The sequence below is a fragment of the Heterodontus francisci genome, chromosome 23 (genome assembly GCF_036365525.1).
Source record: "Heterodontus francisci isolate sHetFra1 chromosome 23, sHetFra1.hap1, whole genome shotgun sequence".
NCBI lineage: Eukaryota > Metazoa > Chordata > Chondrichthyes > Heterodontiformes > Heterodontidae > Heterodontus > Heterodontus francisci.
Genome location: NC_090393.1, coordinates 31,483,087 through 31,507,984, shown reverse-complemented (window position 1 = coordinate 31,507,984; position 24,898 = coordinate 31,483,087). Strand labels below are relative to the sequence as shown.

The window sequence follows — 24,898 nt, the reverse complement described above, 5'->3', positions numbered from 1 at the left end:
CAAAGGTGAGAGTGTGGTTGAGCAAATCAGTAGCTGCAGAAATGTTGTAGTGAACAGAGGGCCAGAGGCTAGAAGGTTGGTATTTTGAAAGTGCATTTGTAAGTGAATTGGTGGATAGTTTTTTCCATGGGTGGATACAACAGGAAGTAGGATTGGGGTGGGGGTGGAGAGTGATACAAGGAAGTGATCAGAGATGGCCTTATCTGTGATTTATATGATGGGACTAGCAAGACTATTGGAGATGGCAAGTTGAAAGGAGTGGCTGTAATTATGGGTTGGGGAGTTTGCATGGAGGGAGAGATTTAGGAAGGATAAGAGGGCAATGAACTCAGAGGAGCGAGAGCATGTTGAGTTGCAGTGGAAGTTGAAATCACAGAGAATAAGAAATGATTCAACGTAGAGGCTGTGGAAGGAAAGCAGTGAAGATAACTTGAGAACATTTTTATCATACTTGCGAGGGCGATAGAGAATCATGATTTTCAATGAGAGGTGAGAGGGGTGGAATAAGATGTGATGCTCAAAGGAGAAAGTGCCAGAGGAGTACAGGGTCAGGCCAAGGTGTGTTTTGGTGACGAGTGTCACACTGCCACCACAATGGTCTTGTATAGCAAGGCGGGGAGGCTTCATTCAAGGGAAAGGTGTCATCACCCCTCAGCCAGGTTTCTGTTAAGACCATGTTGTCGATGCAATCATCCACAATATGTTCATAGATGTCAAGTGCCTTGTTCACAAGTGAACGGATATTCAGGGTGATGTGTAGAGGGGTGGTGAGAGCAGAGTCCACAGGGTCAGCAGTGACTCGTAATGAGCCAGCACCGAGTGCCTCGATGAGCCCTTCATAGGATGCCGAGAGAGGCACAAAGGAAAGCTATAGGCTTATCAAAGTGGGTGTTAAGTCTGTGACGGCGGAAAGAGAGTAGGAAGGTCGAGGAGTACTGAAAGTTTGATAGAGGGAATTGGGAGGGAAGAGCACTTGAGAGCAGTCAAGTGAAAGAAAGCATGACAATAGAAAAGAGGGATAAAATGAAAAGAAGTTTTTTTTTAAAAAAAAGAAAAAGTGGAAATAGTGATGGGCTTAGGGTCAGAGAAGCAGCCAAAATGTGCATACAAATGGACTTGGGAAAAGCTAAAGTTACAGAGACTTGGTTACATAGGTTTTCTATGTATCAGAATTTCTAATAGTAGACTGGAAATGGGAAATAGATAGGAGATGATAGGAAGGAGTCCAGATTCAAGGTCAGAGGTCCCGTGGTGGGCTAACGGTGACGTAGGTAGGGTGGAGCATCGACGAACTGTTATCCAAGTTTGGAGTCAGTTGTAGCAAGTAAAGTCATAGAGCGATTCCAAAAGCTATTTGAGGACCATCCCCTTTACAGACATGTAAACTGCAGACATTCTAACTTTATATATCTATGCGCATTCATAAAATAATATGCAAAGCATTCATGTAAAACTTTGAAAGGTTAAATTTATTGCCTGAACCACCATAGATGAAGCAAAGTATAATCTTTTAGCAATTTGGAAATTGCCTGTGTTGCCTCAGCTTTATTTATTTTTAACCTAAAGCAATTATGTCGCATTAGATTCAACTTATTGGGGGCTAACTCCCAAGGCTTAATGCAGCATTTTTTTTCAACATGAGGTTAGCAGCCTGGATCCCATTTAAGCAATTGTAATTTGGAGTAAAGGTGTGTTTGGGTCTGCAAATGAAACCCAACCCAAGCCCGACAGAACCACATTCGACCCGGCCCGGGTCTTTTCATTTTTTCCTGCAACCCGACCACCGGAATAAAGTTGATTATATTAAAAAGGTTGTGCTCTACCTTTGATGGAATTGCTCACTGCAGACTAGTGCTGAGTTTTTCCTGCCTTGACGTCTTGGCTGTCACTGTGTCCGAGCCGGCCCGAGCCTGAACGCTAGACCCAGAAGAGCAACCCGACCGGAACCTGACGCATGTCGGATCCCATTGGGTTGGGGTCAGGTAGCCATGCTCTAATTCGGAGTGTTAATAAATAAATAATATAGTTATGTAAAATCTCAAGTGTTTCATGCTCTTGTGAGAAGATTACTCTCTTTTGACACCTGAGGAGGTAGGTCTTGTTCGATCGCATTTATGTAGTGAGGGGCTTAACTAAGGCCGATGCATGGGAGCTCCCATATCCAAAAGTTAGCATTACACTCAGCATTGTAACTTTGACAGCACAGCAGACTGAACCGCCAACCCCCCCTCCCCCAACCCCCCCTCCCCCAACCAATCATCTCGTAGACTTAAGGCAGGTGGCAGAAAAAAAATTGCTTGCTCTCTCTCTCACTCACACACACACTTCAATGGCATTGCACATGGTAAGTCAGAGAATATGATCTGTTTCTTAACTGTCATGTTTTTGTTGATTCCCTGTCTTCTGCTTCTCTCTCCACAATATTTTTATGCTTATCTCTTTATACTCTTCTTTCTATGGCTTTTTCTCATTTTCTTTCAGTTGGTAGCTGGGTGGCATGGTAGAGAAAAGTGACAGAGGACTGCAGGCTGAAATTTCCAGTTAAGATAATGGGGAAGTTATGCCTTGCAACCATCTATAGCTCACTTCTTATCCTCACCCCGCCCCCACCCCCTTTCACTTCTGCTTTGTTCACCCAGTGCACGTGCCTTTCCTTCCTACTACCCCTCATCCTGGTCAGGATGAGGAAAGACACTCTCCCTGGTGTCTTTTTTTTCTCCTATCTCTCCCTCCAAGGATGTCAGTGACTGGTGTATTTACATTTTGAGGATATCTACAAATATAGGCTGATAGGTTCTGTGTCTAATTCAAAATTCAACTTGTTTTACTTTCAAAATTAATGTCCAGTTAAGATGAGGAATGTATCCTGGGAATTTGGATACACTGCATATGTTCAGATGTACAATGTGCATACTTCTAGCAATTTCACATGTTTGGGTCACAATATGCCCAAACAGCTTGTGAAAAAGCTAAATTCTTCAATTAAAAGCCTTAATGAAGATATTTAATAGCACAAAACACACCAGTGAATAAATGTAATCATCTAGTTGCGAAAAGTCTATTTTCTTTTCAAATCTCATTATTTTTATTTAAAATTGTACTTTGGGTATTAGAAATTGCAGTTACAAGGAAAAAGATTGTGGATGAAGATATTTTCAGAAAGCATTTATAATTTGTTACATGCTGGAATGCTTCCAAGTTAGTGTTATTTAATTTTGGAATTCCCGTTAGGTTACAGGGAAACATTGTAGTTAATTATAAGCAGGTTAGAGAACACATTTTAACATTGAAATTCCAGTGGGAAACGCTTACATAAAATAACACATGATTTATGTAAGAATTTTGATATAGTAAACTAGCATGTGTTTGAAAGTGTGTTGAAGGTATTCTAATAATGGGATATTATGCCAAGTATAGTCATACTAGGAACACTGACGTCTTGCATTTTGGGGTATCCCTGAGTTGAGGGGAAGGGGGCCTAGAATCTGCCAGTATTTGGAAGGGGTCTAAGGATCCTGCACTATTCTGGGGGGAATGGGGTGGGATTTCAGAATCTGGGATCATTCAGAGAGGGATCCTGGAATATGTTGCATTGGGAAGGGAGATCTCACTGTATGAGAATATTGGGGTGGTTCTGTGATCTGGAAGCACTGGGAATATATGCGAGAGATTTGGGGGCACTGATGGAGTGACTCAACCTGGAGAGCTGAAGGGGTCCTGGACTCAATAGGACTATGGCGGGGTTTGCAGCGTAGATCATCATTACCCCATTTCAGCCTTCCTTCAAGGTGTTATCTCCCAAAGCCTTGCCTATCTTTCCCGCAACTGCATTATTGCATCTCTCTAATTAGGTTTCTGACACTGCCCCATTACTGAATGGCCCTAACCAAAGTCACAAATGTCATCCTCTGTGAATATGACTGTGTTTTATTAACCCTCCTGAAAAGCTCTGCAGCCTTTGACATGTCCAACCCTACCATCCTCCACCAATGCCTTTTCTCCCTTATCCAAGTTGGTAGGAATTCCCTCACTTGGTGACATACTTACCTATCCATTGATAGCCAGAGCATCTGTAGCGATGGCTTTCTTTTCTCCTTGACATTGTTGTCTCTGAAATCCTCCAAGGATTTACCCATGACCCTTCTTCATCTGCTTGCTACCCTGTCACCATCATCTGTAGACACTGAGTCAGCTTCCACATGGTAGCTGACAACACCCAACTCTACCTCGCCACCACTTTTCTCTCGAGTCCTTCACTGACTGTATGTCGCCAGGCTGTTTGTTCAATATCTTGTTTTAATTCCGCCAGGTATGTATGGGGAAGACAAAAGCTATCATTTTCAACCCCTGCCACAAACTCCGTATCCTTGCCACCAGTTCCATCCCCAGCTACTGTCTCAGGCTGAAGCAGACGTTTCACAAACCTGCCACCCTATTTGACACTGGACTGAACCTCCAACACCATATCCTCTCCTTCACAAAGTCTATCTATTTCTGTAACTTTGCCTGTCTTTGCCCTTCTACATCAGCTCATGTGTTGATAAAAACCTCATTCACGCCTTTGTCATCTCCAGTCTTGACTATATTCTCCTGACTGGCCTCCATTCTATGCTCTTAGTAAACTTTAGCTCATCCAAAACTTTGCTGCCCATATCCTATCCAGTACCATGTTCTGCTCACATATCTCTTGTGACTGGCTTCCTATGCCCCACCATTGGAGAGAAGAAATAGATTCTGAACTTGTTTCTTACCGTGTTGTGATTTGATTTGTCTGTGATGTCTGTAATTTGCTTGCTTCTTAGAAGGGTAGAATTACCATGCTTTTTGGATGGTAGCCATCCAAGCTAGGCTTCCCAGCTAGAAAGGTAACTAAATTATACCATAGTGAAACTTGAGCATGTTACACTTAATCGAACAAGATATTGATGAGCTCCTTAGTATGAGTACAGAACCACCATATTATGAAGCATATTCAAAACTCCAAATTAAAAGTAATTAATTTTAGCAAAAACTTGCATTTGTGTAGTGCCTGTAATATAAAACATCCCAAGGTGTTTCACAGGAGTGTAATCAGACAGTGGCTGGAATTTTACAGTGGGTGGACGGGAGCCGGCTTTTACGGGTCCCCAGGCTTTAATTGTTCCGAGGCGGGACTTCTACCTGATTGAGGGAGGAAGTCCCGCCTCATTGAGCTCCGGGCCAATCAGTGCCACCAGGAGCGGTGTTTTGTTGGATGATAATTTTCTTTAATCCACTGACTGGAGATCTGAATTTATATATTTTTTTAAAAGGCTTTTTTTATAAAGACTAGCTAAAGGATGATTTTACTGGCAGCTTAATATGATCACCTAGTTTGCTACACTGTATACTACATTGCAAAGAACTGTGAGGAGGGAGATGAAATGTCTGTGCATTTCCCAACAAGAACCAAGACTCAGGAAGTTTAAAGGAAGCAGAGAAATACTGCTAACTGCTATGTTTGAATCAGAGTGACTGTCATGTGACAAGCCCCTCCCCATCTGTGGTTTTAAGCTGGTGTTTTTCTCTGTAGCAGAAGAGAAACAATTGGACTCTGACATGTGCAGACTCTAAGTGGCCCCCCTCCCCTCTCTCTCTCTCTCTCTCTCTCTCTCTCCATTCCAGCTTGAAAGCTTTCAAATCCTGCTTGTTGGCTTGATCACCTTTGCATACTCCAGCTACTGTCCGAAACTCCGTTGGAGGAAATCATTCGCATCGCTATCTCCAAGAGACTTACTGAACCAGTCATCTACCTCTTCAAACTAAAAGCCTCAGGACCACCAAATTCAGCTAAACTAATCACCAAACTCCATAGACTGTATACCCTTTTTTATGGACTGTAACCCCAGCAATCTACCTTTGTTCACTCTGTAAACAATTTGTTTGTGTGTAAACTTCTAACGTGTGTGTGAGAGTGAAAGTTGGCGCGCTATTATTTTATTAGTTCGGTTGAGGTACAATAAAGTTAACCTCTTTCTTAACTCGAAAACCTGTCCAATTGGTTCTTGTTATGATCAAAGCAAGTAAGTCATCAAACATGTACCGAATGGACCAGTACATCCACTTTAAGAAAGAATTAAACCTATTGTGGTCTAACAAGGAGAGGGAAAAGAGGGAAGCCCTTCAACTCCTCCTCACTTGACCGTAACAGTGATCCACAAATCTTCACTTGGTATGTTATGTATCTTCCCCATTTTTTAAAAATTGGCTTTATTTGGCTTCTTGCTAGCTGCCCAAGGATACTCCTTTTCAGATATGTATTGAAGATGTGGATCCTTCCTATTTATCAATAACCCCACTACTACTGGTGTTTGAAATCTGAAATAAGTATATCAAAGGGTATAAACAGAGAGTAGGTGAGCGAGACAAATCAGGAAGGTCTTATATTTGATCCTCAATCAAAACTGAATTAGCAGATTTCAGACAAGGCAGAGCAACAAGGTGCTACCATTGACTTCTATGCACCGATGTTTAAGAGCTGGAAATTGGCTAGGGCACTCACTCTTAATTTTGAGAATAGGCCATTAAACGCTTTGTAGTCAGATAGTCTGCCACCATTGGCTATCAACGTGAACACATGAACAATGGCCACATGGGAGAGGCATCAGTTACAACCAGTGCTTATAGAACTATTTTCCAATGATAAGTCAAAACCTTTGAATGGGGAGAAATTTACAGAAAAGGATTTTAAAAAGTCTAAAAAAAAAGAAAAAATACACGACGAATTCTCCCAAGCGCAGAGATGTTGTGCTCTTATTTGTCTGGGAAACTTGTCTCCTGGCCTAATTCATTGGGAGAAACAATTTAGGAGAAAAGCATTCCAGAAAAAAAAAATTAAGCCGTGATCCACATTAGCTCCATGTGCCACTTGGAGCTCACAATATCTATTAACATTAGATAAAGAAGGAGAAGTAGATGGAGGGGCTTAGGCAGGCAGTTGGAGTGTGAGGGATAAGTGGCTGAAGGCGCAGCCACCATAATGGGGTGAAAAAATGGGGAATACATAAAAGCTCAGAAATGGATGCAGTGTGTTCTGGGCAATTGTAGGGCTGCAGGAGGTTGAAGCGATTGGGCGGAGTTTAAACACAGTGAGGTAACTTGGCATCTGAAAGGACATGGACAGCATCACTTTCAATGAAGTGAAGTTTAACCGGGTTGAAGAATGGGATGGTAGCCAATAGAATATTGGAATAGCTGAGTCAGACGTGATAAAGGCATGGGTTAGGGTTTCAGCAGCAAATAGACTGTGGCGGTGTTATGGAGGTGAAAGCAGACAGTCTTTTTAATGGAGAGGATATGGGATCTGAAGGTCAACTCAGGGTCAAAAAGGATGTTGAGATTGTGAATAATCTGGTTTAGTCAGAGACAGATTAAAGCATCAAAGTGTTCAGTGAAGCTTTTGGACTGACCAATCCTGGGATGGGTACTCTTTGAGCAAGTTTAAACCAGTCCAGAGGTTTTAAAAGGCAACAAAAGAGCTTGAAAACAATCACGGGCATTATGCCTAAAAGTATATTCCATGTGCTACTACCACAAGAGGGTTGCCAGTTTGCTTCAGATCTAAGGTGGCTTTACCTTAAGTTTTAAATTATCTGAGTAAGGCAAATGAGAAAATAGAATTTGTTGCTGCCCAATTCTGGCATTAGCTTCAGTGGGGATATTGTTAAGAATTAAAAGTATAGGTAAGAATTAAAAATATCAAGAAAATTCAGAGATTTTATTTTACTTTAATGAATTAATTAACCATGAATTTAAATATATTCACCAACACCATTATTTTTTCAGTTTTTCCAATTCTTTCTGTTGGCTAACCAGCTGTCCTTAAAGGGGCTTCTGGCCTCACAGCACTACTGATGCCGCTCCTGGCCTGTGCTTGCCTCCACTCCCATTCGACCCCCTCTTTTTCCCCCCACCCCCCCCCCCCTCCTTTTTACCAGGTCCTACCTGGGGATCAATGCAGTTGACACAGCCAGCCTAAATTGGTTCAGAGAAAATGAGCAAGCAGCTGCAGAGTCAAAGAGAGCTACAGCAGTGAAACAGGCCCTTTGGCCTACTGAGTCTGTGCCGACCATCAACCACCCATTTATACTAATCCTACATTAATCCCAAATTCCCTACCACATCCCCACCTTCCCTTAATTCTCCTACCACCTACCTACACTAGGGGCAATTTACAACGGCCAATTTACCTATCAACCTGCAAGTCTTTGGCTGTGGGACGAAACCGGAGCACCCGACGGAAACCCACGTGGTCACAGGAAGAACTTGCAAACTCCGCACAGGCAGTACCCAGAACCGAACCCGGGTCGCCGGAGCTGTGAGGCTGCAGTGCGCGCCACTGTGCCGCCCAAACAGGCACCCGAAGCTTTCCAGAATTATTGAGATGTGGCTCAATTTTGAACAAGTCTTTGGCTTCTGGCGCATGCTGCAAGCGTGTTGAGTGTTTTAGGCCCAAAATAGAAACTAATTTCTCCCTTATTATCATTCTGATTTAAGGCATATGTAGGCACTTCAGTATCCTACACTGTGCCTGCAATAAACACTAAATATAACACACAATAATAATGAAGAGGTGTTTTGATGGGCTTTAGGTAAAAGTTGTAAATATCAAGTAAGTGCTGAGATTTTGGTTTTAATTTAATGAATTAGTCATAATTTAATTAAATCCAGGAAATTAGCGATTATCATTGACTTGATTGGGGTGGGGGACGTATCAGAGCTATGATGGTCAATTTTGCATGGTTTTGCTGAGAGTGTTGACATAGTAGTGCAAAAGTCCCAGGAAATTATGGTGCGGTGTGAATAATACCTTGATTCACTTTGCTCGTTAATTTCTTGGGCCTTTCACACTGGAAAACAAACTGTATGTGGAATAACACAAATCTTCACAACATTCTGGATTGTTACCTCACCAACCATTTCATCAGTAAGTCTATCTATGAAGGACTATTTCCTGAAGATTATTGGAGTGTGTAAAAGTATATTCTGAAGAAGCTATTTTGAACTCGAGATTTTATCTTGATTGTTTTCCAATTATTTATAACTTGCTGTGTTTTGCCCCTTCTAGGTAATTAGCTTACTCATAAATAAATGTAACTATTAGTTTTAGCCTCAACGTAATTATTGAATAATAGGTATTTACTGCCTTTTTGAATAGGTAGGAGTGTGTGTTGGACATCCCACATAGTCTCTTATACGTTGTACTATAATTGAAATGTAATTGCTAGTCCTGGGATGCTATCCCATTTCTGACGCACATAAGGGCACAAGTTTAGGTTTTTGGGAAACGTAGGCTATTTATGGAATTTGTCTTTCTCTCAGAACACAAGCTCAAAGCTTTGGGAGGAAGTCAGAATTATAAAAATGCTCCCTGTAAAAATGCTTCAAGAATATTAGTCTTACACAATTTAAATTTTGAACAAATAAACATTTATTCACAGACCATCCAACTGATACTGTCTGTTAAAAATTTTCCATTGCATTTGGAATTAAATAGCATCCTTAGCACAAGAAATGTCAAAACATAATTTGGACTCAAAAGTAAATGTACTTTGGTCAGTTTCCAGATGAGGAAAAAAATGCTTTGGTATCCCAGATTAGTTAATGATGTACAATTGCAACCATCACAGATCATAAAAGTCTTAAGTTTACATTTTACAATCATTCTACACTTGAAAATAAACTGAATCTGTAAGTTGCGGATATATATAATATAATTGGCCCTTGTATAAATGGCCTTTATTCAACTTCTTGCATCTTGTGTCTATGGAAAATGTGGTGCAGGGTTTATTTATAAGGAAAGGCTTTCAGAACCAAATATCCCTTTCATAAATTAATGGTTCACTGGCAAACAAAATCAACAGGAAATTGCATAAAAACATTTAATTCTGTTTCGCTGATAATATGGAAATTACCTTTTGCTTTATTGCTGAAGATATTTACATGTAAATAAGTATATAGTATAAATTTTGAACAACTAACAAAGGTTTGTAGAATATCTTGATGTTTATTTTGCTGATCTTAATTGCCCTTGATCCAGACACTCAACTTGGATATAAAATATCATGCTTCATAAGTGTACATAAAGTAACTTATGTATGAGTTATTTAATTAAGATGTTTGAACATTTCAGTTCCCCAATTAATGGAATGTATGAGACAGCAATGAGATTGTGGGGGGAGGGGGGGCAGGCGGGGCGGAAGCGTGCATTTGATAATTTTGCACAGCAGTGGCTAGACTATTTTTGGCTTCCTTCCCAGGACACTTTTTATAGAATATGCCCTGTTGTCTAAGAAATTGAGACTGTGTGGATTTAGCATTGCCAGTCTGTCTTTTGTTCTATTGAAACTGAAATTGGTGTCAGTTCTGAAACTAATAACATCTTTAATTTCAGTATTTGTTGTACTTGGGGACATTCGGCTTCCAAATCTATTTTTAGCACTGACTATGTTAACTTATTTCCCTTTAATTTCCAGTTCAAACGCTATGTCAGCAAGCTTCGTAGTAAGAGCACAGTTTATAAGAAGAAACGTCAAGAACTGGCAGAGTTAAGAGCAGAGTACGGTGTGCTGCAGAGGACAGAAGAAATTCTTAAACAGCGGCATGAGGCCATACAGCAACAGTTGGTAATATGAGAACCTGGCTTTCAAAATACTCGCCGTCAACTCGGGACCATTCTGAGACACAAACGATAATAAATGTGAAATGACACAATCTTCCATGAAATCATTTCCGTCGACCCTGCAAGCTCCCATGCCTTTAGTTAACACTGTACTGATCACCTAGAAAAGCACGAGTTATTATCTGCTGGCATTTTACAGATTTTATCTTTGAGCATGTAGGATATTTTTCAGATTGCTGAGTATATGAATTTATCATATTTATTTCATTTTGGTTATACAGAGGTTTGAATTGCATAGCATAGGACTACCTTTCCCGAAAATTTAACCTGTTACAAGGAATTAATATTGGCTTCAATTTATTTCTGTCTTTCTACTGATTTAAAAAGAAATACATAACTACCAATAATGTTGGAAGATCTGTCTTTGAACAACTGCGAGACAGTAGAATAAATACAACTCAACAGTCAAAATAGCAGCATAAAATGCCAGCAGCGAAGTTTTGTATTTACAACTATGGTCTTTGTACGCAGAAGTTAAAACACAGAGTTAGTCATTACTTGCTAAAGAAATGTTGCTGGAAACTGATTTGTTACAAATTCTTTAGGTTGTTCTGTTTTCTTGGGGAGCACTAGGGTAGTACATATTGCTAAAGTATCTGCCCTTGTAACAGTTATCTCCATTTCTGTAGTCTGTTATATAGAAAAAAAAATTTAATCCTAAAATATGTTGAATGGAATTTACTTGATAACTGAAACAGCCCAAATTAGTAATAATCCATATTAATGCAACTGCCTATGACAGTAAGGTTCATACTCCTCACAGCCAGTAACAGGCAGTAATCTATAAACTTGAGCTCACCCAAAATCCTGCTGCTGGTATCCTATCTTGCACCAAGTCCCATTCACTCATCACCCCTGTACTCACTGAACTACATTGACTCCTAATCCAGTAATGCATTGATTTTAAATTTCTTATCCTTGTTTTCAAACCCCTCCATGTCCTTGTCCCTCCATATTTCTGTATCCTCCTCCAGCCCTACAACCCTCCAAGATCTCTGCACTCCTCCAATTTTAGCTTCTTGCTCATCTCTGATTTTCTTTGTTCCGCCATTGGCAGCTGTGCATCCAGCTGCCTGGGCCCTAAATGCTGGAAATCACTCCTTAAATCTCTCTGCCACTCTAACTCTCCTCTTCCTTTAAGATGCTCCTGAAAACCTGCCTCTTTTGGTCACCTGACCTAATACCTCTTTATGTGGCTTGCTTGGTCCCAACTTTTGTTTGATCACTCCTGGAAAGCACCTTGAGGTGTTTACTACATTAAAGGGGTTATCTAAAGCTGCAAGTTGATGTTGATTATGACATTTGCAATTGCCATTGACTTGATCAGGGTGGAATGGGAACGGAGTTATGATCAATTTTGCATGGTTTCAGCTAGGGAATTAACAAAAATACCTAATTCATTTATGCCATGATTTCCTACATCATCTTTTCTTCCATTAATGCTGCTTTGTACCCAGCTGGCAGAAGAGTGGATATGGAGTCCCTGTCAGTTTTTCTTTTGCCTGTCCGTTATCCACCCTCACTAAATTTGCTGTGTTATCAGGCTCAGTAAAGACATTCCACAGGGGGAAGCTGAATACAGATGTAGACTGAATCTAATAATCAGACTTAGTCTCTCGCAAGTTTATGGGCATAAATAGGCTGTCTCTCAGATGTATTCTAAGATATATTTTCAGCAGTGCTTTCATGGTATATACAAAGGCTGTTCATTATCCAATCGGGGTTATGACATTTCCACTGGAATGGAAGAATATGATTAATTTTAGATGCTGTGTATGCCAACTACATCAAAATTGTTGGAATTTTCAACACCCTATAAATAAATGTCCAAGGCCCTGAGCTTGAACTGATGACACTTATGTTATAATTGTTTATGATATAAATGGCCAGCTGGGTTCCTTATATACCTATTTTTTTTCAAAAATTTTGTCAAATGTGTTCACAGCAAGCGGTGGAAGCTAAGCATGGTATTACAGGCTTCAGTGACACTCAGGAAGAGCTGGAGAGAGTATCCGCATTGAAGAGTGAGTTGGATGAAGTAAAGGGACGAACACTTGATGAGATGTCTGAAATGGTGATCCATCTTTTTATGAAACCTAAAATTCATTCAGTGATTTCACATTTATGAAGAACTATGTTAAAATTTGAAAAAAAATTAAGAATAATTATAATTATGGTAAAGTATGCCTTTTTCCACCTTTTGCCCATTGCATAATATATTGCTAATTGTTAGCCTATTAAATCAATTCACCGTGCATAATTCTCATACCCTCCCAATAATTTATTCATCTAATCAAAATTGTTTTTACAAATTAGTTTGCATAAAGAAAACTGCCAGCCAAAATATCCTCATGCTATTCTTCCTTATTAACAGTTGGGAGTCTACATAGTATTTCTTTCCTTCAGTTCAAATATATTGCTAGATGACGATACTTTATTTTTGCCCAGACGACACTATAAACTGAGACATGTGCTGCATCTCTGTGGCCTTTTCTTATTCAGCACTCTGTCCTTCTACACTCTCCAATCCTACTGCAAAGCATTAAATAGATGCCAGCAATCCTGTTCAACAATTGTGGTATTGTTTACAAAAAACTATCTTTCTCAGATTTCCATGTTCAAATTATTAATTTTAATTACTTCATACTGCACATAATAACAGTGGCGCTCTGATATCTTGTATCTCCACCCTCTATAGCCTCAGTTGTAACTTTATCTGTAAGAACCTACTCTGGATGGCCTGATTTTGAAAAATTCAGGCGGAGCTTCTGCAGATCATCAAGACTGTTGTAGGTCAAGAAAATCTAATATTCAGAAGATTTGAAATAACAAAATATTGACCATTTGGTGATGGTGTGGAAAAGAAAATTTTCACACTATGATCCTCTTCTAGTCACAGTATTATTTGCCTTCATAACACTCATAGTTCAAAATTACTCTGAAGTGCTTTGAAATATGTTAACATAAGGCACTATTTAAATACAGCTGTTATTTATTTTCTGGATGGTCTAACACTCAGTTTTATTTTAATCCTGTCTGTTTTCTCTTTCGTGGTAAACTGTTCTTGGCACGGGTGAGATCTTTAGAGCTAAAGCTGGCAAATCTTCCCTTTTTAGTTGTTTTCAAAATATGACCAAAATTGTTCCGTTTTTTATTTTAAGCACCTATATACTATTTCACAGCTGAATATTAAGTCATATAAAAATAAAAGTTGTAATGCATATTTAAAGGAGCATTGTATAAAACTTCCCAGTTTCATTGCATGCTGTGAGCTATTTTGCCAATGGTGATTCGAACCACCTAATTGAACATTTTGTTGGTGAGATTGAGGGGGAAGTGCTCGGGAGTTTGGTCCACCTTTTCCAATAATATCTATGAATATATTTGAATTTTCATTATAACAATTTATCATTGGTGTTGGCAGCTAGTTACTCTTATGAAGTGGCAAACATCAACTCTTAAAGTTTTTTTAGTAGTACGTATGAAATGATCAAATTTGACCAATAAGCTGAATACTAAAAACTCATTGTGTACTAAATATAAATTGTTTATACCTGGAGTTGCCTTTCAAAACTACAGGCCAGTGGCCCAAGAACAAGCTTTTTGTTTTGTAAAATATCTTGATGTAACAATGTGAAGCTCAGTTGCAATGAAATTAATGGTGAGTGGAATTCATTGAGAAAGGATTGGACTTAGGACTGCACTATCCCATTCATGATTTTCCTGCAGAGGAAATGGCCCCGAGGTGAAGAAGGTTCGCACTCTGGTAAAATTGCTGAGTTTGATTTGCATTGGTGTTTGTGCTGAGTGCAGAAATTGCACTTAGCTGATTTCTGTCTGCAATGTATTAAGAGTTGTAGTTTTTATGCTAAAAACAAACTGTGCAATAACAGAGCTAGTTTAAAATTAAACAACCATATATCAGTGTGATTTATGTGATGGTTAGCATGTGAACAATTGTATGAGATCACTTCTATCTCTCAGCAGTATTTGTTAACTATTATCATTGAATTCTGGAGCAAAGAAGTGGAATTAATTTTTGCTATCATCACAGTCCTCTAGAGTAGTTATGTATCATCTCTGAGTTTTAAACTGTCAGTTATTGCGTAAAGGTAGTAATGTTATTAATACAAATGTAGATCTCACATTAGTACTGTATTTCTTTCTTAGAAGCAGGTGTCCTTTAAATGCCGTGACCCTTTTTCTTGAAAATCAGGGTGAGGCCTATTTCCTTTTAAAGGTATTTTGCTTCCCTTTTGTGATTGCTAGGGCCCACCAAGGAAAGATAGTTGGCAACTTGCTTTCAGGCAGTTGGGAACAGAACTCTGAAGCTGGCCGTAAGGAGGTGGACAAGAGCAGCCTCGGGAGGACCCTTGGACTGCTTTTTTTCACTTCATCGGTGCCAGATGCTATTTTAAAAATGCAACTCCTGTTTGGCAAGGTGAAGGATGTCAGTACTGGGAATGGAACATATTTTCCAATTTTATCCTGCAGTGTTAGCATCAAGCTGTGCCTGGTCAGGAAAAATAAAACCAAATGAGGAGCAAACCTGCATTTAATCTGCAAAACTACCTTAACCCCAATTATAGAGCATACTGTACCAGTTCAGATTATTTTCAACCAAATATCCACATGACTCCACTGGATGAGATTGCTAATCTATATCCTGTTATGTGTGGTTTGTGCTACTGGCCCTTGTAGAACTTATTTCAACAAAGAGCACTTGAGGGTTAATGACTTTCAGTTCATTAGTTTGGAACAAGATTCTGAGTTGGCTCCAAGAGGTGAAAGGGGAGGGTGCCACCTAATTAGCCTCCATCTCCCCCATCCTCCCTTGCTACTGTGCCCACCACTGCCATTGCTGCTGAATGTAGTTCCTCTTTATGTATTCCTTACATAATAAGGGCAAGCAAATGTGCATGCGTTGGATATGGTTACATTTACAACTACATGCTACAGGATTTGAAATGCATATCATTGGTGAAATTTCTGTATGTACAAGTTAATTTTGTATAGCACTTTTTCAGACTGTAAAGAAAAAGAGACTTGGAGCAAGTGAAAAAGAAATGCTGTGAGAGGTAAAGCACAGAGCTTGAATTGGTACTAATGTTTTTGTTATTGAAAACATTTCTACAGATAAAGAAACTTAATGCTCTTATTGCTGAAAAGAAGACTGCCCTGGCTCCTGTCATCAAAGAACTACGACCATTGCGACAGAAGTGTCAGGTGGGTGGTCGACTTTAAACAACAAAGTAGATAATGCTGAAATATCTTGTCCTTCTGTTTGCCAGTTGCCTGCAAAATCAAAGCATTAAATTGGTGAACCAAATTCAATTGTCTTATTTGGCAGACAAATTGCAGTCTGCGTATCAGTCACAAAATAGCTTTTATTGTACAGGGAAGTGTTTGAAGGAGTATTATCCGGGGAATAATTGGTCTTAACCAAACATAGAGCTCACATATTATTGGCATTCAATAGCAGGTCAACTGTTAGACCCTAAATATGAAGTATTGCAATTTCATTCCACATACAAGGGTGTAAAGCCATCTGTTTGGTTTACATGAGCTTATAAGTGTAAATGTATTTGAGAATACAAGGTCTTGACCTGTGATTGACAAGGACACACATTATTTTAGTGTTGCAAGCTGCTAGCTCATAGTTTCATTTATGTGACATTTTGCCCTTTCACATTAGGAATTAACTCAAGAGTATGAAGAAAAAAAATCACACTATGACAGCTGTGCAGCAGGCTTGGAAAGCAATCGATCTAAGCTTGAACAGGTAGGAAAAGGTCATTCACATTCTCCATATGCAGTAGCTACTGCTGGCAATGTGACATTTTAGACTTTCTGCACCATTCAGTTACATTATGGAAACTTTTTTTAACTATAAAAATAACTACCTAAATCTCATAGAATGAATGCAGGGAATGTTTAGAGCACACAACACATGTTCTCATTATTATTCGAATTAGGAACTGGAGTCGGCCAGTCAGCCCTTCGAGTCTGCTCTGTCGTTCAACAAGATCATGGCTGATCTGATTGTAACCTGAACTCCACATTCCCGCTTACCCCTGATAACCTTTCACCCCCTTGCTTATCAGGAATCTATCTACCTCTGCCTTAAAATTATTCAAAGACTCTGCTTCCACTGCCTTTTGAGGAAGAGAGTTCCAAAGACACACAACCCTCTGAGAGAAAAAATTTCTCCGCATCTTCATCTTAAATGGGCGACCCCTTATTTTTAAACAGTGGCCCCCTGGTTCTAGATTCTCCCACAAGAGGAAACATCCTTTCCACATCCACCTTATCAAGACCTTATATGTTTCAATCAAGTTGCCTCTTAATCTTCCAAACTGAATCGAATGCAGAAGTAACCCGATTGAGGATTTTCTTTCTGATCTCCTCTCCTGAAGAAAAGGACTTTTGCTAGTGGAAAGATTCACAGGCAGTCCAGTATCTTGTCCAAAAACTATGGCTGATTTTTTGCCTCGAAGCAATGTTGCATCCCAGTTGCTGTCCTTGTATGACTCTGTACTGGTTTGAAGATATAATAACAAAATAATACTTCATCCATTATTTGAAGGAGTTCCAGATGATAGAGTTGCTTTTATGTGGAAGGTTGTTCTGTTACACTCACAATAATGGATTAAATTAGTTTCATGTTAAATTTATTAGGTTCAGGATGTTTAATCCAATTTGACAATAGGATAGCACTATTTTTATTCGTTTTATGGGATGTGTGCATCACTGGCAAGGTCAGCATTTGTTGCCCATCTCTATCTGCCCTTGAGTAGGTGATGGTGAGCTACCTTCTTGAACTGCTGCAGTCCATCTGATGTAGGTACACTTGCAGTGCTGTTAGGGAGGGAGTTCCAGGATTTTGATCTAGTGACAGTAAATGAAGTGCAATATATATTTCCAAGTCAGGATGTTGTGTGGCTTGGATTGGAAATTGCAAATCATGGTGTTCCCATGTGTCTGCTGCCCTTGTCCTTCTAGGTGGAAGAGGTCGTGGGCTTGGAAGGTGTGGTGAGTTGCTGCAGTGCATCTTGTAGATGGTACATATAGCTGCCACTGTGTGTCAGTGGTGGAGGAAGTGAATGTTTAAGGTGATGGTTGGGGTCCCAATCAGGATGGTGTTGCACTTTCTGAGTGTCGTTGGGGCGGCATTCAACCAGGCAAGTGGAGGGTATTCCATCACACTCCTGACTTGTGCCTTGTAGATGGTGGACAGGCTTTTTGGGGAGTCAGAAGATGGGTTACTCGCCACAGCATTCCTACCCTCTGACCTGCATTTGTAGCCACAGTATTTATGTGGCTGTACCAGTTCAATTTCTGGTCAATGGTAACCCCCAGCATGTTGATAGTGGGGGATTCAGCGATGGTTATGCCGTTGAATGTCAAAGGGAGATGGTTCACTCTAGTAGGAGATCGTCAGTGCCTGGCCCTTGTTTGGTGCGAATGTTCCTTGCCACTTATCAGCCCAAGCCAGAATTTTGTCCAGGTCTTGCTGCATATGGACACAGACTGCTTCAGTATCTGAGGAGTGGCGAATGGTGCTGAACATTGTACAATCATCAGCATACATTCTCACTTCTGACCTTGTAATGGAGGGAACGCCATTGATGAAATAGCTGAAGATGGCTGGGCCAAGGATACTACCCCGAGGAACTCCTGCAGCAATGTCCTGGGACTGAAATGATTGGCCTCCAACAACCACAACCATCATCTTTGTGCTAGGTATGACTCCAACCAGTGGAGAGATCGTGGATGCCTTGGTGGTTATCTTTCAAAATTCTATAGATTCTGGAAAAGTTCCTGCAGACTGGAAAGTAGCAAATATAACCCCACTGTTTGAGAAGAGAGGGAGAGAGAAAACATGGAACTTCAGACCTGTTAGTTTGACATCAGTAGTAGGGAAAATATTGGAATCTATTATAAAGGATATGTTAACTAGACACTTAGAAAATAATGATATAGTTGGGCAGAATCAACATGGATTTATGAAAAGGAAATCATGCTTGACAAACCTGTTGGAGTTTTTTGAGGATGTTACTTGTAGCATAGATAAAGGAGAACCAGTGGATGTGGTGTATTTGGATTTTCAGTAGGCTTTTGATGAGGTCCGACACAGCGGATCAGTAAACTAAAATTAGAGCACATGGGATTGGGATAATATACTGGTATGGATTGAGAATTGGTTAACAGACAGAAAACAGAGAGTGGGAATAAATGGGTCATTCTTAGGATGGCAGTGGAGTAGTGGACTAGTGGAGTAATGCAAGGATCACCGCAAGGTAAAGCCTGGCTACCCGACTACACCTGACTACGTGTGTCAGGTTCCGGTGGGGTCGGGTCTATATTCTGTGTCCAGCATTTGGGCTCTGGTTGGGTCAGGCATATTTGTTTTCTTTTTAATCTATGTTTTGACGTGCTTTTTTTCTGTTTCAATAACATGTTTGATATTAAATTCATTGTGATATTCTGGTCAGGTTGGGCATGAAAAAAAATTAAAGGACTCGGGCTGTATTCGGGTTCGGTTTGGCTAAGGTCGGGTTGGGCCTGGGTCGGGTTTTAATTTTATACCTGAGCAGGCCTTCCCCGCAAGCATCAATGCTGGGGCCACAACTGTTCACAATCTATATAAATGATTTGGATGTGGGGACCAAGTGTAATATTTCCAAATTTGCTGATGACTCAAAACTAGGTGGGGATGTTAGTTGTGAGGAGGATGCAGGGAGACTACAAGGGGACCTGGACAGGCTACATGAATGAGCAAGAACATGGCAGATGGGATATAATGTGTGAAGTTATCCACTTTGGTAGATAAAAAAGGATATAAAGACAAAGTATGGGAGGTTAAATGGTGGGAGGTTATGAAGTGCTGATGTCCAAAGGGACCTGGGTTCTTGTTCATGAGGCACAGTGGCGCAGTGGTTAGCACCGCAGCCTCACAGCTCCAGTGACCCAGGTTCAATTCTGGGTACTGCCTGTGTGGAGTTTGCAAATTCTCCCTGTGTCTGCGTGGGTTTCCTCTGGGTGCTCCGGTTTCCTCCCACATGCCAAAAGACTTGCAGGTTGATAGGTAAATTGGCCATTATACATTGCCCCTAGTATAGGTAGGTGGTAGGGAAATATAGGGACAGGTGGGGATGTGGTAGGAATATGGAATTAGTGTAGGATTAGAATAAATGGGTGGTTGATGGTCGGCACAGGCTCGGTGGGCCGAAGGGCCTGTTTCAGTGCTGTATCTCTTAACTAAACTAAACTAAAAGCTAGAATGCGGGTGCAGCAAGCAATCAGGAAGGCAAATGGTATGTTGGCCTTCATCGCAAAGGGTTTTAAGTACAAGAGTAAAGAAGTCTTGCTGCAATTGTATAGACCCTTGATGAGACCGCACCTGGCGTATTGTGTACAGTTTTGATCTCCTCATCTAAGGAAGCATATACTTCCTATAGAGGGAGTGCGAAGGAAGTTCGCCAGACTAATCCCTGGGATGGCGGGATTGTCTTATAAGGAGATGGAGGAAACTAGGCCTGTATTCTCTCGAGTTTTGAAAAATGAGAGGTGATCTCATTGAAACTTACAAATTTCTTACAGGGTATGATGAGGTGAATGTAGATAGGATGTTTCCCCTGGCTGGTGAGTCTAGAACCGGGGGACATTGTCTCAGAATAAGGGTTAAGCCATTTAAGACTGAGATGAGGAAGAATTTCTTTACTCAGAGGGTGGTGAATCTTTGGAATTCTCTACCCCAGAGGGCTGTGGAAGCATTGAGCATGTTCAAGACAGATATCTGGATACTAATGACATCAAGGGATATGGGGATAGCATGGGAAAGTGGCATTGAGGTAGATAATCAGCCTTGATTTAATTGAATGGCAGAGCAGGCTCAACGGGCTGTATGGCCCACTCCTGCTCCTATGATTCTATGTTCCTATGAGTGTTTTTTCGCGATCCTGATTGACTTCAATTTTTCTCGGGCTCCTTGTTGCTACACTAGGTCAAATGCTGCCTTGATATCGAGGGAAATCACTCTCACCTCATCTCACCTCTTGTGTTCAGCTCTTTTGTCCATGTTTGGACCAAGGCTGTAATGAGGTCTGGAGCTGAGTGGCCCTGACGGAAATCAAACTGAGTATCATTGAGCAGGTTTTTGCTGTTTAATTGGTGCTGGATAGCACTGTCGATGGCACCTTCTGTCACTTTGCTGATGATCGAGAGTAGACTGATGGGGCGGTAATTGGCCGAATTGGATTTGTCCTGATTTTTGTGGGTGATATGTATATTATTTTTGTGGATTGACATATATATTATTTCGACACTTGTAAATTAAATGGTTTTGAAGCAGTTGCCACAAAATTTAGCTCTTTAACACACATGGTTTTGACGCAATATGTGCAGTTTTGATTCCAAAACAGCATCCATCTTGTGCATACATCTGCTTCTAGCACAGCCCTTGCTGCACGTCATTTTGGCAAGGTTGGGAACATGCCAGAAATATGCAGAGTAGGGAGATTGTGGCATCAGTCAATGTGTAACGCTGACTTGACAGCAGTGCTGCCATTTTTGACCCCACTGCTCCAGCTAACCCCTGCTGTTAAACACACACAGCTGAATATGCATTTAGCAACTGGAAGGACCCACCCCCCACAGAAGCACTATTTAAAGGAATCATCAGCCACTGCTGACTCTATCAGAGTTTGTAGAAGTGGTTGGCTTGCAAAGTTGTTTAAGGTTGGTGAAGTCGACAGGGAGTGGTGCTACACGCGGAGCAGGCCTTGGTTTTGACTTCAAGATCTGGTCAGACTACTTCTTTACAGTCATGGGTGCTGTGGGAACCATCCTGCTTGGCTTGAAGAATGAGAGGGAGGTGGAGCAGGAGCAGCACAGAAGAGGACAAGTTCCTTGCAAAGGGAGGAGGGGAAGGGGCTGTCAGCAGGAACATAATGTAAGAAAAAGAGTAGACCATCCAGCCCCTCAAGCCTGCTCCACCATTCAAACCGATCATGGCTGATCTTCGGCCTGAACTCCACTTTCTACCTGCTTTCCTTATCCCTTGATTCCCTGAGAGACCAAATATGTGTCTGTCTCAGCATTTAAATATATTCAATGATGGAGCATCCACAGCCCTTTGGGGTAGAGAATTCCAAAGATTCATAACCCTTTAAATGAAGAAATTTCTCCTTCTCTCAGTCCTAAATGATCGGCCTCTTATCCTGAGACTGTGCCCATGTGTGCTAGATTCCCCAGCCAGGGAAACAACCTCTCAGTATCTATACCCTTCAGTATCTTCTGTGTTTCAATGAGATTACCTCTCATTCTTCTAAACTCCAAGGAATATAGGCCCAGTTTACTCAACCTCTCATCAGAGGACAACCTTCTCATCACAGGAGCCAATCTAGTGAACCTTTGTTGTATTGCCTCCAATGCAAGTATACCCTTCCTTAAATATGAAGACCAAAACTGCGCACAATACTCCAGGTGTGGTCTCACCAAAGCCCTGTACAATTGTAGCAAAACTTCCTTATTCTTGTGCTCCAATCCACTTGTAATGAAGGCCAACATGCCATTTGCCTTCCTAACTGCTTGCTGTAGCTGCATGCTAACTTTCTATGTTCCTTGTATGAGTAGACCCAAGTCCCTTTGAACATCAATATTTACAAGTTTCACACCTTTTACAAATTATTCTGCTTTTCTATTTTTACTGCTAAAGTCAGTAACCTCATACTTTGCCACAAGCTCCAGCCTCAAATGCCCAATTCAGTCGCTCGATGACATTGGCGTTGCACGATGAAGTTTTCCCACACATGCGCCAATTAGTCCTGACAAGACATAGGCTGTGCATGCGCAGCATCTGACTGTGAGCAGGAGACGCGCAGCTTCGAGTGCTCTGATGATGGTAAGCTGCTGCGTTGTCTGGAGTCACATTGAGTAGATTTATACCCTCTGCAGTCCAAAGCTGCCTAATATCAGCGCAGCTGAGATTTCTGGAGCTTGATAGGGATTTTCTTAGTGATTTGAAAGCAAAATCTGTTTGAAATCTGCCCTGTACTTAACCAAAATGATGTCACTTGCAATGACCCTAAGTTTTTCAGACCCTCCCCCACCTCCACCCAACAACATGTTCAGAAGGCCAAATGAGCTGGAATAAACTTACCAATGGGCATATCCCCAGTTTCCATAATAATAGAAGAGGAGCAGCAGAGGCAAGAGGCCCTGAAAATGAGGTCCTGTAACAGTATACAGAAGCCCAGTCACTACTACCCCTATTGTTAGTGCCCATTTGCATTTTGTATTTTATGCCCAATGTCTCAGTGCATTTTGTATTTTATGTCCAATGCTTTAGTGAGAGCCACTGTTTGCATTCTCACTTTGCCTGCTTAGACATTTGGGTGACATATCTTATGGAGATGGCCGACACATCCAGGAGTGGCCTGTTCACTTTAGTGAAAGCTAGCACCTTGGATGGCCTAGGGCCAGAACACGTAGCAAAAAGAATTGCTACCAAATGGATATTGTTGCCTATTCAGCTAATATAAACTTTCCACCAAGTAGCTACAAAATCAGATATTTCACACCAGACCAAGAATTCTGGGGTTTGGGGTTATCTTTGAACCAAAAGCATCCTCCCTAAACTTTTCTCCCTTTTAAAGCCGAGGCTGAAAAAAGTAAAGTTGACTTTGAGTTATAAACCAGCAATGTTGTTTGTATGTTCATAGTTCTTATTAAGGATTCAGCTTAGCAAAGTTTCAGCTGCTAGAGACCGTAATTCAGCTTTCAGAAGGACGAGTGAAAAATTTTTTTTTGAATCTTTTCATTATAAAATACATTTTTCTGTGTGGATAGGCTTCATTACATAAATTATAAATTCTGTTTAGAAAGAAAACTTGATTTTTAGAAGAACTGCTTTAAAGTTAACCTTAATGATAGTGAATTAAAAGCAAAATACTGTGGATGCTGGAAATCTGAAATAAAAACAAGAAATGCTGGTAACACTCAGCAGGTCTGACAGCATCTGTGGAGAGAGAAGCAGAGCTAACGTTTCAGGTCAGTGGCCCTTCTTCAGAACTGGCAAATATTAGAAATGTAAAAGGTTTTAAGCAAGTAAAGTGGGGCGGGGCTAGAGATAACAAAGGAGAAGGTGTAGATAGGACAAGGTTACAGAATAGCTGACCAGAAGGTCATGGAGCAAAGATATGTTAATGGTGTGTTGAAAGACAAAGCATTAGTACAGAAAGGGTGTTAACGGACTGAAAATTGAACAGCTGCAAGTACAAACATGAAAAATAGTGGGTATGCAAACTGAACAAACTCCCCCCCCCACCTCCACTGTGGTTGACAGGGCCCTCAACCGTGTCCAGCCCATATCCCGCACGTCTACCCTCACCCCTTCCCCTCCCTCCCAGAACCGTGACAGGGTTCCCCTTGTCCTCACTTTCCATCCCATCAGCCTCCATATCCAAAGGATCATCCTCTGCCATTTCCGCCACCTCCAGCGTGATGCCCCTCCCTTCCCCTGTCAGCATTCTGAAGGGATCGTTCCCTCCGTGACACCCTGGTTCACTCCTCCATTACCCCACCACCTCGTGCCCTTCCCACGGCACCTTCATTTGCAATCACAGGAGGTGTAATACCTGCCCATTTACTTCCTCTCTCCTCACTATCCCAGGCCCCAAACACTCCTTTCAGGTGAAGCAGCGATTTACTTGTACTTCTTTCAATGAAGTATACTGTATTCGCTGCTCACAATGTGGTGGTCTCTACACTGGGGAGACCAAATGCAGACTGGGTGACCACTTTGTGGAACACCTCCGCTCAGTCCGCAAGCAGGACCCTGAGCTTCCGGTTGCTTGCCATTTCAACACTCCCCCCTGCTCTCATGCTCACATCTCCGTCCTGGGATTGCTGCAATGTTCCAGTGAACATCAACGCAAGCTCGAGGAACAGCATCTCATTTTCCGATTAGGCTCACTACAGCCTGCCGGACTGGACATTGACTTCAATAATTTCAGAGCATGACTGGCCCCCCATTTTACTTTGATTTTTAGTTATTTTTTAAAAAAATTTTTTGTTTATTTTATTTTATTTCATTTTAGTTTGTTCAGTTTGCTTACCCTCTGTTTTTCATGTTTGTACTTGCAGCTGTTCAATTTTCAGTCCGTTAACACCCTTTCTGTACTAATGCTTTGTCTT

At 41.0% G+C, this 24,898-nt stretch overlaps 1 protein-coding gene across 1 annotated transcript in view; it reads left to right on the top strand.

The window, feature by feature from the left end:
* The window catches only part of ift81 (intraflagellar transport 81 homolog), a 118,936-nt gene that overhangs the window by 46,702 nt on the left and 47,336 nt on the right, over positions 1 to 24,898 (top strand). The window contains exons 12-15 of the mRNA XM_068054986.1: positions 10,494 to 10,643; positions 12,645 to 12,773; positions 15,836 to 15,925; positions 16,395 to 16,481. Coding sequence (XP_067911087.1) covers positions 10,494 to 10,643; positions 12,645 to 12,773; positions 15,836 to 15,925; positions 16,395 to 16,481 — 456 coding nt within the window. The remainder of the gene's footprint in view (positions 1 to 10,493; positions 10,644 to 12,644; positions 12,774 to 15,835; positions 15,926 to 16,394; positions 16,482 to 24,898) is intronic.